At 31.0% G+C, this 17780-nt stretch overlaps 1 protein-coding gene across 2 annotated transcripts; it reads left to right on the forward strand.

Annotated features, from left to right (window-relative positions):
- Positions 1-777: 777 nt before the first annotated feature.
- On the forward strand, positions 778-5678 carry LOC108467200 (serine/threonine-protein phosphatase PP2A catalytic subunit-like). 2 transcript variants are annotated; one of them, XM_053025165.1, is made up of 12 exons: positions 778-1099; positions 1376-1463; positions 1551-1607; positions 1764-1847; positions 2229-2300; positions 2939-3010; positions 3225-3265; positions 3493-3559; positions 4234-4425; positions 4521-4610; positions 4959-5066; positions 5231-5678. In XM_053025165.1, the coding sequence occupies exons 3-12, from the start codon at positions 1587-1589 to the stop codon at positions 5294-5296; spliced, it is 813 nt and encodes a 270-aa protein (XP_052881125.1). In that variant the 5' UTR covers positions 778-1099; positions 1376-1463; positions 1551-1586; the 3' UTR covers positions 5297-5678. The 2 variants fall into 2 exon arrangements, with proteins under 2 accessions (XP_052881125.1, XP_017623256.1); XM_017767767.2 differs by lacking the exon at positions 1376-1463 and having other exon boundaries at positions 780-1099.
- The last annotated feature ends 12102 nt before the right edge of the window (positions 5679-17780 follow it).

The raw sequence follows: 17780 nt of genomic DNA on the forward strand, positions 1-17780 counted from the left end.
GCATGAATATTGATTTTGTGTAATTATACACATGAAACTTGAATTAGGATTATATGTATACATAAAACTTTAATTTTGATTCAATTGTATACATTTAAAGAAATAAATACATACATTTATTTTCCTATTGAATTAATATAATTGTTTGTATATAACATATCACCGTAAATGATGCTAATTTGACAATAGTGTTAGTGGTTTGTAAAAATCGAATTAAATAAAAATGTCTTGTATAAAATTACACAAAATCAAAGTTCATATATATCATTACATATTGGATCAAAGCTCACGTATAATCTTGATATTTATCCCAAAAACCTAAAAAGGAACTTAGAATTGAGTACTGAAATAGAAGGATATGAGAGATAAATTTCCAAAATTGATAAATTTTTTTGTTAAATTGGTTTCCTAAAAAAGAAGTTAATCAAATTGATCACTCAATTGTTAAATGGTAACAAAATGTTGATTGTGCATTTCCCTATTAGCTACTCTAAAATTAGGGTAAATTACTCATTAATCACTCTAAATAAGTGTCGTTTTTATTTTGGTCATTCAAAATAATACATGAAAATATATTGTTAATCTTTTTATTACTGTTTAGCAGTGGAGTGAACATTCAATCAAATTTTTTTTGAAGTGAGCAAATTAACAAAACAAAAAAAATTGGATAAGCAAAATAAAAACAACATTATTTAGAATGACTAATGGAAAAATTTACCCAAAAATTGATAAAGTACGGGGATAAATATGTCATTATATCAATTTGAAACTATTTGCAAAAAAGAAATTATTTTTGAAACTCAGATCTGCGCCGGACACTCTCACGCTACACGCTCCTATCGTTACCTCCATTCACGCGCTCTTTCATTTCGTCTTCGTCACAGAAGCAATTAGACATAAAGAGTGTAGAGGGAAGCAAAAGTAACATTTCCCAAACCAAACTAGGGTTAGGGTTATCCCTAATCCGCATAAAGATTTTTTTACACGCTCTATTCTTGCTACTTAATTATCAAATATGGGCGCACCAACAGACTCAGCCCTCGATCTCGATGAACAGATCTCGCAGCTCATGCAATGTAAGCCACTTTCGGAGCAGCAGGTACTTTTTTTTTTCACGATCTGTTTGTTTCTCAAGAAAGTATGGAAATTTTGAGCACTTAATTTAATTGTATAATTATTTTAACAGACTAGGCTTTATTTGGCTGCGAAATGAATACCAAAACGATTTTGAATTGAATTTGTTTTAAGATATTATTCCAATAGCACTAGTTTCTATCGCCGTGTGAATTTTTAGTTATAATTAATAAAAAAAAAGTAACTTTTTTCTCTCTTCCATTTTAAACATTTATATATTCTTTTGATTTATTTGATGTAGTTGATTTTGAAAGAACTTGGTGTATTTGCACGAGAACTTTTGTGTGTTCGCTGCAAGACTTTTCTACGTTTTACTTGTATTGTTTCAGGTTGATCAATAGAAGTCCTCGTTTTTCTTCCCTGATTCATCTGGGTTATAATTGGTTGTAACTCTGTTTTCGTGTTATCTTGGTTAGGTCAGAGCATTATGCGACAAGGCAAAGGAAATATTAATGGAAGAAAGCAATGTCCAGGTTTATTATTTTACTGTGTTTAGTCTCTAACATCAGGCTTCCATGATCAATATGTGTTTATTAGCCGATGTATGTTGGAGATGTTGAGATTCCTTATTCTTGAACAAGAAAAAACATTGATTTGTTTTGTTTTATTATTCTTTTTCTCTATCACAGCCTGTAAAAGCCCCTGTTACAATTTGTGGTGATATTCATGGGCAGTTTCATGATCTTCAAGAACTTTTTCGAATTGGGGGGAAGGTACTTGTTTTGATTGTGGCCTTTCTTTTTCCTATATTCTGTTCTTCTGTTGAAGATTAGATTTAGAGCTTGCAGAGGTATTTTGATTTAGCAAATGCCACTGTAGTGAGGGTATTTTTATGTTATGTTCTTCTGAATGTGTTAGGCAAGTAAGCTTTTTGTCTCTGGGACTTTCCTGCATAAGTTTTGTTTTCATAAATTTTTTCTACTTAAGCTTTTACCTTGTTTAATTATAATGATATTGCTATTCATAGGATTTATTACAACTTATCATACTTAGTTGCCTCATCTGTTACACAATTTTTGGTTGCTTTCTACATTGCTCATATCAGTATTTATATTGAGACTATGCCTTACGGTTGGTTTTATCCTAATTAACAGTGTCCGGATACAAACTACCTGTTTATGGGAGATTATGTGGACCGTGGGTACTATTCTGTTGAAACTGTTACGGTATGTACTGTTGAATTGAAAAATGCCTTTTTCTACCCTTGTCATGAATTTTTTTTTTTAATTTCTGCTAAAATGTGGTCTAAAGGCAGAAACATCACATTACAAAGAAATTGGATTAAGATTTTTAGGATTCTGTCTGCTAGCTGTGTGAATGATATGTGGCCAGATCCTCTTATCAGAACCAGAGAAGAACACCTGACTTGTTTTAGCATCAGTGGCCTTTGATCCTATCATTTTGAGATCCCTTTGCCTATTGGAAGATTCCTTTTGGTTGCAAATTTTTTTGTTCAGTGTTGTTGCATTTCTCATATTTAGTACCTTTGGCTCTCTATCTGGTGGAAGGAAGTTAAATTCAATGAAATGCTGAACGTAATTGGGAACTTTTTTGTACAGTGGTTTTTGTCACTACTTTCCATTTCAATGGGAGCATTCTCCATGCTAAATGATCCTTAAAACAAGTCAAATAAGTTTTCCTACTGTTACTTTGCTGATCATAAAGATACATATTATATTAAATTTATTGAAGGTTTTGCATTTGCTAGCATAAGCTTTGTAAAATGACCTCTATATCAAAAGTTAACTTACGCATATATGCCTTCCATTGGGATGATATCAATTATCTGTTTTTGCTCTTTCAGCTGTTGGTGGCTTTAAAAGTCCGCTACCCCCAGCGGATTACCATTCTCAGGGGAAATCATGAAAGTCGCCAGGTACGAAGTCTGCATGTTCTTCCAACCCTTCTCACCTTGTCCTAATACATCTGTGCAGACATTGACATAAACACAAACACACACAGACATCCAAATGTTGCCATTTTATGGTGCTATACTTCACATATCAGTCTTAACTCAGAGTTTGATATGAAATTTTGACCAACTATCTTATTCAATTTCAAGCTAATTCTTGAGTCATTCATTTTGGCAGATCACTCAAGTTTACGGGTTTTACGACGAATGTCTGAGAAAGTGAGTTCTGCGATAACCTTCATTTTACAGGATGTAGTATCATGAGCATCTAATCTACTAGCTTTACTAAACTACTCTATTTTCCAGTTAAGAAAATAAATGGTATTGTATTTGCTTCAATTTGTATGATAAATAAGGTGAATAAGGTGTACTCATGTGGAAACAGTATAGTTGTTCCATCTTCTTGCAAATCCATATTAATGCTTCTTCTGGTGGTTTACTTACAGGTATGGTAGTGCTAATGTTTGGAAGATCTTTACAGACCTTTTTGACTATTTTCCATTAACTGCTTTGGTAAGTTGATCCAATGCAGTGCGTAACTCTTTTGATTTTAAGTAATAGCAATGGGATGTCAAGGAAAGAAAGATCTGAGAACATTCATATTGACATTAGTGATATTTGACCTTTATGTTTAGTGGGCTTCATTTTATCTGGCTTTGCAGTTGACTATTATTTTTGTCCTCCATGCATTTTGTTGTTGTGGTATTAGTGTATTATATAATTATTAAAATGTTTAATCCAATTTAAGTTTTGGAGATTGAATAAATCTCATTTTGCCTTATTCATTGAGCATGAAACATTTGGGATTTGCAGCTTTCCATCTATAATTTCATTGTAAAGCATATTCAGACCATTTTAAGTAGAACCTAGAAGTCTCTTAGTTCCTATCTTAAAAATGGCATAAAATCTTTTAGAATGTCCACGGAAGCAATTGGCTGTTTCTTGTGCTTGTTTCATCTAGACTAAAGATGCTGCTAAAAAATTCCACCAATATGCTTTTCACTGCAGAAGATTAATTGTTTAATGAGGATAACCAACTTTATTACTATATTGTTTTACTGCTGGTTAAAAAGATTAACAAACTTTATAATTTGGACAATTTACCTTTGTACATAGAACTGTAGTCAAAATCTGTAAATTAGATTTTGGTGTTACCATTAACTGCTATTACCGTTTTCCTCATTTAGGTGGAGTCAGAAATATTTTGTCTGCATGGTGGGTTGTCCCCATCAATTGAAACGTTGGATAATGTAAGAAACTTTGATCGTGTTCAAGAGGTTCCTCATGAAGGGCCCATGTGTGATTTATTGTGGTCTGATCCAGATGATCGATGCGGTTGGGGTATCTCGCCACGTGGCGCTGGATATACTTTTGGTCAGGTAACTAATATTCAATTCAATCATTCTTTTGATGTTTTGTGGTTGCCTTTCCTTCAGTCTTTTTAATTATCAAAATGTTGCATTCTTCTCTGCAGGATATATCTGAACAGTTCAACCATACAAACAGCTTAAAGTTGATTGCTAGAGCTCATCAACTGGTTATGGATGGATTTAACTGGGCGCATGTAATCATGATTTCAAAATTTTAAATTATTGCTCTTTCTGTTCCCTACTGTTAGTCTCTCGTCTACTTTCACAAAGTTTTAGAATAAGGCTGAAGACTCTGGTTTATATAATGGTAATTTTTTACTTTTTTTTAATGGCAAAAAGTTAAAATAATAAAAATTATGAAAAATAGTTTTGGAAGATATAGAAAGAGGATTTAAGTCTTCAAAAAAGAACAACGACATAGTTTTGGGACATCCAGGAAAGGAAAGGTAGACAAATAGTGTGACAAAGGAGTAATAAGTTTTGCTTGTATGCTCATTATAAGTTGCTTTGTTTCTAAGTCCAAAATTATTTCCTTGCAACAGGAACAAAAGGTAGTTACTATATTTAGCGCCCCAAATTATTGTTATCGCTGTGGGAACATGGCATCAATCTTGGAAGTTGATGATTGCAAGAATCAGTCATTCATCCAGGTTTCTGTTTCTGTCCTCTATGTTCCCCTCCTCCTTTTCCTTTAACTATCAATGCATGCCCATTTGTACAGAATAAAGGTTTAAGATCAACGTCTTAACTTTTGAACTTGAATTGTATGATGCTTTTTCTTTTGCTTAACATTATTAAGTTCATCTTGCTGCAGTTTGAGCCAGCTCCAAGGAGAGGAGAACCTGACGTTACCCGTAGAACGCCTGATTACTTCCTCTGAATCTGCTACATGCCATAACTGATTCAAGATACTCCGCTTTTCGGCCTTTCTTCTCCCCCTTTACATTGTCAGGTAGTTGTCGATCCTTCACAGAAATCTTTTGCATCTGCTGTTCTTTTGGTGATTGGGGGGGTGGTGGTACCAAAAGCATACATGGGAATGGGTTGGGGTTATGAACTTATGATCTATAATCATCGAGTTGATCAATTTATCTTACACTTGGATATTCTGTTGAAGAGATTGTCATAGCTGGTGAAACTCTGACACTATCAGAATGTAAATTTTTGTGTTTGTTTTTGATTATCTGTTCTCTTTTTCTTTTGGCTTTAACCCATCTTTTTGGAGCTCTGGGGCTCTGTAATCAAGATGCATAAGTTCAATATTTAGTGGGTGTTTCCTTTTGTTTTTCTTCTTTTTATCATACACACCAGCTGGATTAATCTGAAGTTTAATTCTATATTTCTTTTAAATCTATTTATCTGATTTAGGGTTAGTTAATATATATTCATAATAATAACATTGTATTAAATGCATCAGTTAACCACTTCAGTCTTATTTTCAATGTGGGAATATTATTTAGGGTAAATTATACCTAAGGTCTTTAAACTTCAAAACGTTACAAAATTATCATTAAAGTTTTCAAAAGTATTCATTCCAAGTCTTAAATTATTTGAAAGTTATTATTCAAGTTACTGGGCTATTAGGTTTTTTTCTAAACAAAAATTCGATTAGTGAGTTCTAAATGTCAATTTGATGGTTAATATGGTGGATTTTAGCTTGCAGGCTTGTGACATTCAAAACAATTTTATAAAAAAAGAAATTTGAACTCTTTCATGAAGAGAGCTTTTGATATGTTAATCATTCTAATAAATGAAATTTTTTGAATAATTTGATTATTTTGTTATTTTTCGGAAGCAGAAAAATTAAAATGTAAATTTATTAATTAGTGAGCTTAGTTTATCCCCGCTTATTCATGTTCCATTCTATTCATTTGCTATTCTTTGGAGGTGATTAGCGTGCAAGTTTCCTAAGTGAGAACCAAAATGATTTTTATCTCCCAAAGATTGGTGCCATATCCAAGGGCTCCCAAATTTCTTCTAATTTCTAGATTTTATTGTTACACATGAATCTATGATATAAAATCATGAGAAACGTCTATCTTATCCCATGTTTAATGCTTACATAAAAATCCTATTTAAGGTTAATTAGTAAATTCTCAACTCTTATGGTTTAATGGTCTTTTTGAGGCTTCCAACAATTTCTATTTAAAAATTAGACAATTTCAAGGCATTAATTAATACTTAAATGTTCAAATATATTTGGAAGTAGGAATCTATAATTTGACATTGGAGTAGTGCCGTTACCGACAATAAGAATTAGACGTTCCATGGAGATGATAAGTGGAAGTGTGATATGTGTCCAATTGAGATGAGAAGAATGAATAAATGCCTTGTTAAAATATGTAGGAAATAATTTCGAATGTATTTATCATGCCAATAAGGATTAGTAGTATTGTGCCTAATAACCGATTATTAATTTCGACCCAAATTATTATGGATGGGTGTGTTCACAAATTCCACCTTTGACTGGGTCCAATTTGTTTCATATGATAATCCCACCTTTGAGTAGCGACTAGGAATTCCCAATAGTCTTGGGATTGAATAGGTGCGTTATCTCGTAGATCCCCATTTGTTACAGATGAATAATTCTAAATGAAAATGTAAAACGAATAAATTTTAAAATTATATATGAATTTTAATTTAATATATAATTGTTTGAATAAATTTTAATTTAGTATAATTATACATGTGAAACTATAATTATAGTTCAAATGTATACTTGAAATTTTAATTTTAATTTAATCATGCATATTTAAAGAAATAAATATATCAATTTATTTTATATGAATAAATATAATTATTTTACGTATGCAATATATAGACATAAAATGATGTTATATAAATAATTAAGTTAATAATTTACAAGAATTTGATTAAATCAAAATTTCATGTATAAAATTACACAAAATCAAAATTTATGTATACATTTGCACATTAAACTATAGTTCATATATAAATTTGAGATTCATCCCAATGTAATATGGTGCAAATTTATATGGTTTGTATGAAATAAAAAATATTTATAAAATAAAAATTAATAATATAAGATTTTAACAGTTGTTTAATATCCATAAAAAATAAATTTTATATTTATGTTTAATTAAAATATTTAATTATATTTATTGTATTTATATATTTGACAAAAAATGTGACAAATTTAAAGCAAGGTTGGATTCAATTTCTTTAATCCAAAATTTTAATCTAAGTATTTCAAAATATATTTTTAATTTTGAACTATATTATGATATGAGAGGAAATTTAAACTCAAAGGAATTAACACAGTTATATTGATTATTGAATTATAGAAAATGCAACAAGAAGACAAAAGAAATAAAATATTGATTGTGGCTTAGACATTCTTTTTCAAAGCAACACAAAATCAACTAAAACAGAAAACCTCATCTTCAGGATCTAAAACTATAATAATCATAGAGGTTGATATGCATATATGTATGTATGTATACACACATATTCGACTCACCACCTTCTGGGTTTTTATAATTAGATTTAAAAGATGGTAGCTGTAATCATTGACGGATCAGCATTACTGAAGTCGCTTTCAACAGGCATATGGATGAGAACTTATGCGGCTGTTTGAAGGCAAGCACGAAGTGGAAGGTAACTCCGAACAGATCGCTGTGCTTTACGAAAGTATCCATTACGACGAAAGCGTTAAATCTGATCAGTTCAGGGTTGAGATGAGGAATCTCTTGATTCATATTGCTGATATGTTAGATGCTTGCCCTATCCAGATGGAAATCTGATTATGATCATCACTAAATTACAATGTTGTTTCTTCTTCTTTTTTTTTTTTTTATCGAAACATGTATATGAATTTGAGGGTAAACCATGTTTTGTTCACCCTGTAAATCCTCTGAAATTTGCTCAAACCTATTTTAAAGTACTGTGTTAGTGCAAAGATATGAGTTGAAGGCATTATATCATGGATAATTGTAGGTATTGTATTAAAAAAAAAATAAAATACGTGTTTTATGAAAGTACTTGTACCATATGTGACATTATATGACTTCACCTAAAATTAAAAATGTTATTATTATTTAAAATTGAATTGATTGGTGATCACTTCTTAATGATGAATGAATTCAAAAATTGAAATGGTTTGGTGTATCCCTAGTGAGACTGTAGTGATTTGATTAAGCGACATTAGAAATTAAAAAATTGTACTGGTGATCTAGAACCTCTTAAATTAGTTCTCGAATACGTTGCTTTTGTGTAGAAATCAGTTTCTCTCATTTTTTAAGGTTGAAATTGGTTGAATTAGTTAAAAAATAAGCTCACCTTTCTCAATGCAAATCTTACATGACATGATCAACAGTGGAATGGTGTTTTTTTTCTTCCTTTTTATTTCAATCGTAAATTTATAAGGATTCGATGGTATCCCAATGCCACCATTCTTGACATATAAAACCTTTGAGAAGCAAATCGTTTCAATCCCTTACATTATATTAAAAAATATTTTTTTAAAAATTAATATATTATATTTTATGTTTTTAATTATTTTTTCATATTTTTCAAAATATGCATTAACATAATCATTTTTGCAATATCAAAGAGTTAAAAAAAAAAGAAGAAGGAAAAACAAAGTTGAAATCCTAGTTTAAGTTCAAAATTTCTAAATGACCCAAAACAAAAGCTATGAAAAAAATTCTTAATTTTATAAACAATATTCATCTTTATTGAATAAAAAAAAGGCATACTTAAAAATAGCTTATTGAGAAAGATCTTAAAATATTTTTATTTTTATTTTTGATCAAATAGTAAAAAATATTGAATCTATTGTTGTTCGTGAAAGTCTTTCTTTTCTCACTCATTTATCAATTCTTAACGGAGGAACATGACCTCAAATTGAAGAGGGAGATTCTTACTGCTAAATTGAAGTTTATTAAGATTCCTAGTAAGCTTTTTCCCACAACGCATGTGAATGATCTTTTACAACAAAATATGGAAGTAGACGTTCCTCCTATTTTTACAATAGATAATGCAACAAAGTCTTGACAATCTGTTGTAGCTACTCACAAAGCTCAAGTTATGAATATATTAATGGTTGGACTTAATTCGATCAATGTTGAATTCAAAGGTTGATTAAAAAAAAAGAAGACAAAATTTGCTGAGATAATTTGCAACTTTGGGAAGATAATTTGGTGATGGGAAGTCCCTTTGACATCTTTGCCAAAAAGGAAGTTACTATTGGTAGCAATAAATGCTCAAAATGCTTGTGTTGATTTGTTTCATTTTGTTGTTGCTTTTGCTAGCTGGTTGATGTGATGCATTTTTTCTTATGATGTGGTTTCTAAGTAAGACCAATGCCAACAAGTTGTGGCATTGCCTGTTCACAAACTTTTAAGTTACAAATTTTGGCAACAAAAATCCTTGAGTTTTGATTCTTGCTAATACTTTGGATGTCAGACAATCCATGTTTGATATCCAAATTCCTCATAACAACATATCTTGAAGATTAGTTTGGGATTGGATCAAAGAAATCTACTTCCCAAGTTTAGTGGACAAATCAAATCGGGCAAAACTTGAATGTATATCCAGAAGATTCAATACTTATATTGAGCTAATTGAAGATACTTTTTATACTTATTATCTTGCTTGTTTTGGGAAAAGATTGATTGTAATTGATATAGTATGTTAGCAAGTCTCAATTCCATATAAATCAAGGAAACTTGTATAGGTGATGCATTGAACTGAGAGCATTTATTCTTGTTCATTGAGGAATGTTTCTTTTGAGTGCATTGGGTAAATAAACAAGTGTGTGATATGGTTAATGTCCTAAGTTTTTATGGGGGAAGGGGGAACTTAGAGGAGAGTTGTATAGATTTTAGGTACAAAAGTGAGGAGTCTAATATGGTGAGTGTTAGAGGTTGAAATCACTTGTTGTATGAGGTGCTAAAATAGTGGATATTCTCTCTAGGCAAGGTCTTACAGAAGTAGGGAAATTAAACTGTGCAAACATATTGTGTGTTCATTATTTTTCTACATTGTTCATAACTAGTGCCTAAAGCAATTGGCACTACTTAGCCCTACTTTTGGCACTACCTATTTTTTGCTTGCAAAATTCAAATTTGGACCTATAATATTTTATATTTGGCTCATATTAATTTATTTTTATTTTCAAACTTGAAGTTGGCTATGATTGCGCTGGGTTTTGTTCTTAAACCTTGATACTTTGTTGGATGTATGCACTTTACAGGTTAATCATACTTTATTGATAAATCATTTGAGATTTGCTACATGTTTTTTTATGCTTGACAAATGATTTAATGAACAATCTAAGCGCGATGTGCTACAAGTGTGGCAGATTAGTTGTAATATTTATAAGTGTGCAATGAAACACTTCGAGTATTTTAAGGATCAAACCAAAGAGAGTCAGCGATTTAATGGTTCGTACTTGACAAGCATGTAATGAAGGTGTCTAGCTAGCTACACATTAATTTTTATATTACAACAATACATAATTTTGGGGTTAATTAATCTAATTAACTACTTAGCACTAAAAAAGACTAAATTGCAAAACAGACAAAATTAAACAAGTATCAATTAAATGACAAGAAGTGATTGGTTAAATTTCAAGTTGCTAATTGACCCTTGGATTAGGGATCTAAATCGCTAAACTCTTAATTTGGCTTAATTTTACATCTCCGTCTCCATTTTACCAACTTAGACAAATTAGTTCAGTTTATCTCTCGGTCTCACTTATATAAAATTTTCCTTAGGGTCGTCAATCCTAAGTTTTGAAGTCTATTCGATTTAGTCCCTATACCAAAAACTTACTAGACAACACTTCCATCAACCAACCACCTAAGATTTAGCCACTCATCCTCATTTCTCAACAAACAAAAATCAAATAAACACCTAAAGCATGCATTAAATTAAGTGCAAGAGATAATGTTAAGAAATGCTAGGATTTTCTTGAAAGATGCTTGAAGTAGATGACAATGGCAGCAAATATAATGCACAAAAACACTAAAGATCAAATTTTTAAACTGAAAATAGGACTGAGCTATATTAAAATATTGGGATGAAAATGAAAATACAATGCAAAGTATAAGCACTTAAAGGTAAATAACACCTAGCTACTAACAGCTAACACCCTAAATATATATAAAAAAACCCTAAAAAATGAAGAAGACAACTCTAAACCTAAGCTAATAAGATGAAAGAACAAAAATAAAGCACCCCTTTTAGTTCTCAACCAAAAGGGTCTTTTAACATATGATTACAAACCAAAATTTTGAACCAAAACGCCTTAGACGTTGTATTTTGATTAGTGTTGGTATTGGACAAAAACTACCCCTATAGTCATTTTTCTCCTCGTTAGGCAATGGTATCATAATATCCAGGCTCTGGTATCACGATACCCTAAGCATTATTGGACTTGGAAGTCTTGGAGGGTCTTGGTAAATCGATACCCATCCTTGGTATTGCGATATCATTGGAAATGGCCTCAATTTCCTTCTCTTCAGAATTGTCAAGGGTATCATGATTTCCATGACTTAGTATCGTGATACCTTTTTCCAAGAGGTGATTTCTTCAATTTCTGGTCATCATTGACTTTCTACAACACTCAATGTAACGCCCCCTTTACCCGAGACCGTCGCCGGAGTCGAGCACGAGGCATTACTAAACTTATTTGAGCACTTAAACAAATTCAAACAATTTATATCACACTTTCCAGACAAGCTGTCCAACTGCATTACAGACGCAAAAAAAATCATATCTCGAGTTACAAAACTCGAGATCCAAATCCATAAATTTTCCCTGAATCTAGGCTCATATATTTACTTACTAATTTTTTTCTAGGATTTTTTTGTTGGGCCAATTAGTACAGTTTATTAGTTGAAGTCTCCCCTGTTTTAGGGTTCGTCTGCTCTGACCCCTGTGCACTACGAACCAAATTTCTCCATGTACAGAATTCAAATAACCAAGCTGTTTGTTTTTCTTAAAAATATACTCAATAAGGAATCCATACATATATAGTATGACTCCTAATTAATTTTTTACAATTTTAATGATTTTTACAAATCAGAATAGGGAGTTCAAAATCACTCGACCTTGTCTCACAAAAATTCAAATATCTCCGATATGAAAGCCTTTTGCTTACACCGTTTCTTCTATGTGAAACTAGATTCAATAAGATTTAATTTCATATTTTATTCAACCTCTAATTAGATTTTCATGATTTATGGTAAATTTTCAAACTCAAACTACTGCTACTAACTAAAAACTGTTTTAGTACAAAATGTTGTTAACTAGTTTATAACATCTTTACTTCATTTCATTTAAACTCTATACATGCCATATAAATATTCAAACATAAAACAAAAGCTACCGAATTGATCTGGATAGTGTGCTTTGTTGTGTTGATCCGATCTACCCACTTCACTTCAAGTCAATCTACATAAAATATTAAACACACACAAGTAAGCTTATTGAAGCTTAGTAAGTTCATAGGTTTAAAAGTAATGCTTACCAAACATAATATTTCCAAACAATATCAAAACATTTACTAAATTTTCCTGCGATTCACAACCATTGTTATAATAATTCACATAGTTGAGCTCAACAAGAATAACTACTCAATCTCTTTCATTTGGATCACTTCTCTTTATTTCTTATAATCAAATTAGGAACGGCTTACGAAATTGAGTACGTCGTTACTCAATGCCACAATTCACAACTCAGTATGGTTTTCCTCATTGAAATACCATACCTACATTTTTCAACTCGGTATGGGAAATGCCATACCTACATTTCTTAACTCAAGATGGATTTGATAATACCATACCTACATTTCACATTTCAAGATGGATAATACCATACCTAAATTTCACAACTCAGTATGGATGATACCATACCTACATTTCACACTTTGCCATGGAACAACCATGGTCTTATCCATCAATTCATCACACGTCCACGATACTGAACGTACTCAATCCTGCGTTTTTCCTAATTTGCATTTCCACATTTATTCTTTCATTAACAAAATCTACACAATCCCACAACAAATTCGTATATATTAACACATTATATACTTCAATCATTCACAAATAAACATCTAAATTCAACCATATGAACTTACCTGACTAATTTGTAGAAGATATTAAAATTTAGGGACTATTCCGCAACTTTTTCTTTTCCTCGTTCTTCTTTGGATTCTTGATCTATAATATAAAATATTTCTACTCATTAGCATTTATTTGATTTCTATTTCACTTCACAATTTATGCTGTTCAAATTTCAAAATTGCACTTTTACCTCAAAATTTACAGTTTTCACAATTTAGTCCCTGCTCAATTCACCCATCAATTGAGCTAATTTTTCTCAATTAACACTTTATTTTATCATTATAAACTATTTAAAGACCTTTTATATTCTGAATTTCAACAGAAACCTTCAATTCACAACTTTTTCACAATTAGGTCCTAAATATCATTTCCTATCAAAATCACTTAATAAAACCACCTTAATATGAAATTAGAACTTAAATTTCATAATAATTCATCATAAAATTCCCTTATACATCCAGGATAACTTCCAATTTCACCCATAAAATCAAAAACTAATGAATTCTATAAGTGGACCTAATTGTAAAAGTCATAAAAACATAAAAATTATCAAGAAAAAGCAAGAATTAAACTCACATGATGTAAAAATATGAAAAAACAGCTTTCTCCAGACCTTCTATGGCGTTTTGGCTGAGAAAATATGAAGAAATGTCTAGATTTTTCAATTACATCATTATTTAACTATTAACTTTTATGCTATTTCCAATTTTACCCCTTGTTCACATTGTTTTCTTGCTTATTTCATACCCAAACCGTCCAGCCATTAACCTTTGGGTCTAATTACTCTTTAAATCCATCTTTTTAAATACTTAAGCTATTTACTCAAAATTTAACAAATTTTGCGCTATTTTCAATTTAGTCCTTTTTAATTAATTAGCCATCCAAACGTTAAAATTTTCTAACGAAACTTTAATACTAACTCAATGACACTCCATAAATATTTATAAAAATATTTATAGCTCGATTTTCAATTTTTAGGTCTCGATACCTCGTTTTTGATCCGTTTGACCTAATAAATTCTTTTAATTCACTAATTTCACCAGTTCAAAAATTCTTCTAAATTCTTACTTGACTCATAAATATTAAATTACTATCTTGTTCAATCTTATTTGTCGAATTTAGTGATCTCAAATCACCATTTCCAACACCACTGAAAATTAGGCCGTTACACTCAATTAAATCATTAGGTTCCCCATGGTGCATTAGGCCAACTCAGGTTTCAAATAAAATGCACAAAATCATTTATTAATGTGAAAAGCTAAAACTCGATAAAACTACAATAAAAACACTTAAATAGCTTAAGAATAAGCTCCTTAAGTGTAATGAAGAGCCTATTTTGACGTATCAAATTACGGCAGATTAAACTCTGTCACACTTAAGTCTTTACTTGTCCTCAAGCAAACACACAAAACATGCAAAAGACGACCCTTAAACTAAATTGAGCAATAGGAAATATGATAGTAAAAAATTGAATATGTACAAGACCTATCTCACATGCAACTCAAGATTGATGTTTATCTAACTCGAAAGTAAACATTATCAATTCAATAAGTTAAAGAAATAATAAATCTAGAGGCAATTCAAATGAATACATATTCAATTGTGTTACCCTTCAAAATAGGCTATACAGATGCTTAATGGATACAAAATGCGAATCAAGAGCATTCTTCAAGGCAAATATACACAAGTTAAGAAGTTTATGCAAGGGAAACGTTTAGGTTGCAAAGGTTTTCTAGGCTTGTAACATTCAGAGGCTTAGTACGTTTGGATTTCAAACAAAAAGATAGCTCAAAATGGTGTGTGTGCATGGTTTTATCTTTGTGTTTTTGTGTGTTTAATTGCATGTTTTCTATTTTTTCTCTATTTTCAAAAAAAAATTCAAAAAAAGATTCCTTGTTTTTCTTTGACTTTGTTGTTTTTGCATAGTGCTTGGACTATATTGGCAATTGGTTATTGGTTGTGGATATTGAATGAAGTACTTTTGACGGTTAAGCATGCAAATTTTGATTGATGTTAGATAATTCAGTTATCGTAAAGGTAGATTAGTTAGTTCAAAAAGTTAAATTGCATAATAGATTGGAGGTAATTGTGCTTTATGAAAATATGTAGAATTTGTGCCAAAGGATAGATAGATTGTATAGATATTTGTAGATAAATAATGTTTGAATCAATGGTTGTTCATTTGGATAAATGTATGCATGATAGAAATTATGTTTTGGGAAATTTTTGTGAAGGACCTAAGGCATTGTTTGTGTTAAAACTAACGTCGGTAATGACAATATAGAACGATCGCAAAGCAAAAAGAAAAGGAAAAATAAAACATACATATTTTACGTAGAAACTCTTTCGGAAAAAAAACCACGGGCAGAGGAGGAGATAAATCCACTAATGTTGAAAACTGAATGATACAAGAGGAGTTGCGACTACATCTATTTAAAGTTTTGAAAAATTTTATTCTAATCAAAGTCAAATAGAGGAAGTGTAGTTCTATACGGATTCTTCTTGTGCTGCATGGCCCTCAGCCTTAAGCCCTCTATAGATCCCTTAGTTTTATCACTGTATTATTTCTTTAACAGGAATTTGGGTCATACAACTCTAACAATTTCAGCCTTAAGCCCACTAACTATTCTTATATGTATATATATATATATATATATTCATTGTTTTTATTTCGTGTTTAATACTGTTATTACGTTTAGTATCACATGCATTGTTATTATTTTTAATATTATTGTCATATTTATTATTTGCTTCGATGAATTTCTAACTCTTTTATTTTTGTTTCTCACCCATTCAGACGTTTGCTTTTCTTATTATATTATTAGCATGTCATTATTATTATTATTATTTTCTTTTATTGTAAATATTGTTTTTATTTTTATCCTAATGCTCTTATATTATATGTTAATATTTTTCATTCATTATATCATTGTTTGCACTGCTTATTTATTTATGAATTTTTATTTTAAAAATATTTTTACTCATGTTTTTAATTTCAATAAATAAGGTAACGTACCAATTTAATATTAAGTCGTGGATTTCATCGCTATGTTGGGTGAATATCAACGGCTCGTGTTAAAAATGGAACACCCTTCTTAAAAGAAACCGAAATTTTAAAAATTCTCGTGTTTTGATCGGATCACGATTAAAATTTAAATTGAACTCGTATTTTTGAAAATTAAGACAACACATGTTTAACGAGATACCAATTTTGGGCGTCGCGAGGGTGCTAATACCTTCCTCGTGCGTAACCGACTCCCAAACCCTATTTTTTTCTCTAGCTTTTGACGTAGACCTAAACTCGACCTTCTTTTTGTTTAAAAAAATAAATTTTGTTTAAAAAAATAAATTTTCTTTTAAAAAAGAGGATTTATTAGGTGTCCGGTCACACCTAGGAAAAAGGATCGGTAGCGACTCCCTTTTTAATAAAATCGAAAGTCGGTTTTCAAATTTCCAATAAATTGCCTCAATTAGCGACCGAAAGCAAAAATTTTATGTTACTACAGCTGGCGACTCCACTGGAGACTTATTTTTTAGAGTCGAGTCGAATTAAACGCCTGTTGTCAAAATTTTCGAGTTTCCTTGTTCAAATTAATATTTAGTCGTGATCCTCAAATTTTGTTTTCAAAAAATTATGCATTTGCATCATGTTGTAAATATTTTTCTAACTTGTTTTCTCCTTTTGCTTTTTAGCTCTAAGTTTTTATAGTTTTAGCTTCTTTTAGTTTTAAATAAAAACGAAAAGGTTTGTGAGTTTCTCCCCACACACCGAGCACTTGCATTTTTGCATAACATGAGCTCTCTACCCGGGCTCCGTCCGCTTAAGTTGAAGTAAACGCTATGCCTTCGTGAGTTAACTCGTCCCTCCGTACAGGCTAGTGAATACTTCTGGGTTACATACGACTTATGCTTTCGTGAGTTAACTTGTCCCTCCGTATAGGCATAAGTAAATGTAATCCCTCGAATTGAACTCGTGAGCCTGTGATGGGTTACGACCGAGGCTTCGTACTAGTCTTAGTAGACGATAGTACGAACAATTCGAGTACCTGTCTAGAACCGAAACCGCATATAGTAAACCATACGAGCCACCTAACTAGAGCCATGCCGAACCTCCATCCGTCAATAGTCACCAAAATAAGTACACGGGAGAAACGCCTCTTGCCTTTCATTTCCTTTACATTTACACTGTTTATACAAAAGAATTGAACCGGGTAGCTTAATTTGTTGAAGTTTCCATAGTTTTTCCCAATTTATATTTGTTGTGATTGC

This window comes from Gossypium arboreum, chromosome 2 (genome assembly GCF_025698485.1).
Source record: "Gossypium arboreum isolate Shixiya-1 chromosome 2, ASM2569848v2, whole genome shotgun sequence".
NCBI lineage: Eukaryota > Viridiplantae > Streptophyta > Magnoliopsida > Malvales > Malvaceae > Gossypium > Gossypium arboreum.

Bases quoted from the DNA above. Each gene is read 5' to 3' on its own strand.
- LOC108467200 (XM_017767767.2), top strand. From the start codon at position 1,016: ATGGGCGCACCAACAGACTCAGCCCTCGATCTCGATGAACAGATCTCG. The intron at 2,301-2,938 runs GTATGTACTGTT...TTGCTCTTTCAG, and splicing joins ATTCTGTTGAAACTGTTACG to CTGTTGGTGGCTTTAAAAGT. The intron at 4,426-4,520 runs GTAACTAATATT...TCTTCTCTGCAG, and splicing joins CTGGATATACTTTTGGTCAG to GATATATCTGAACAGTTCAA.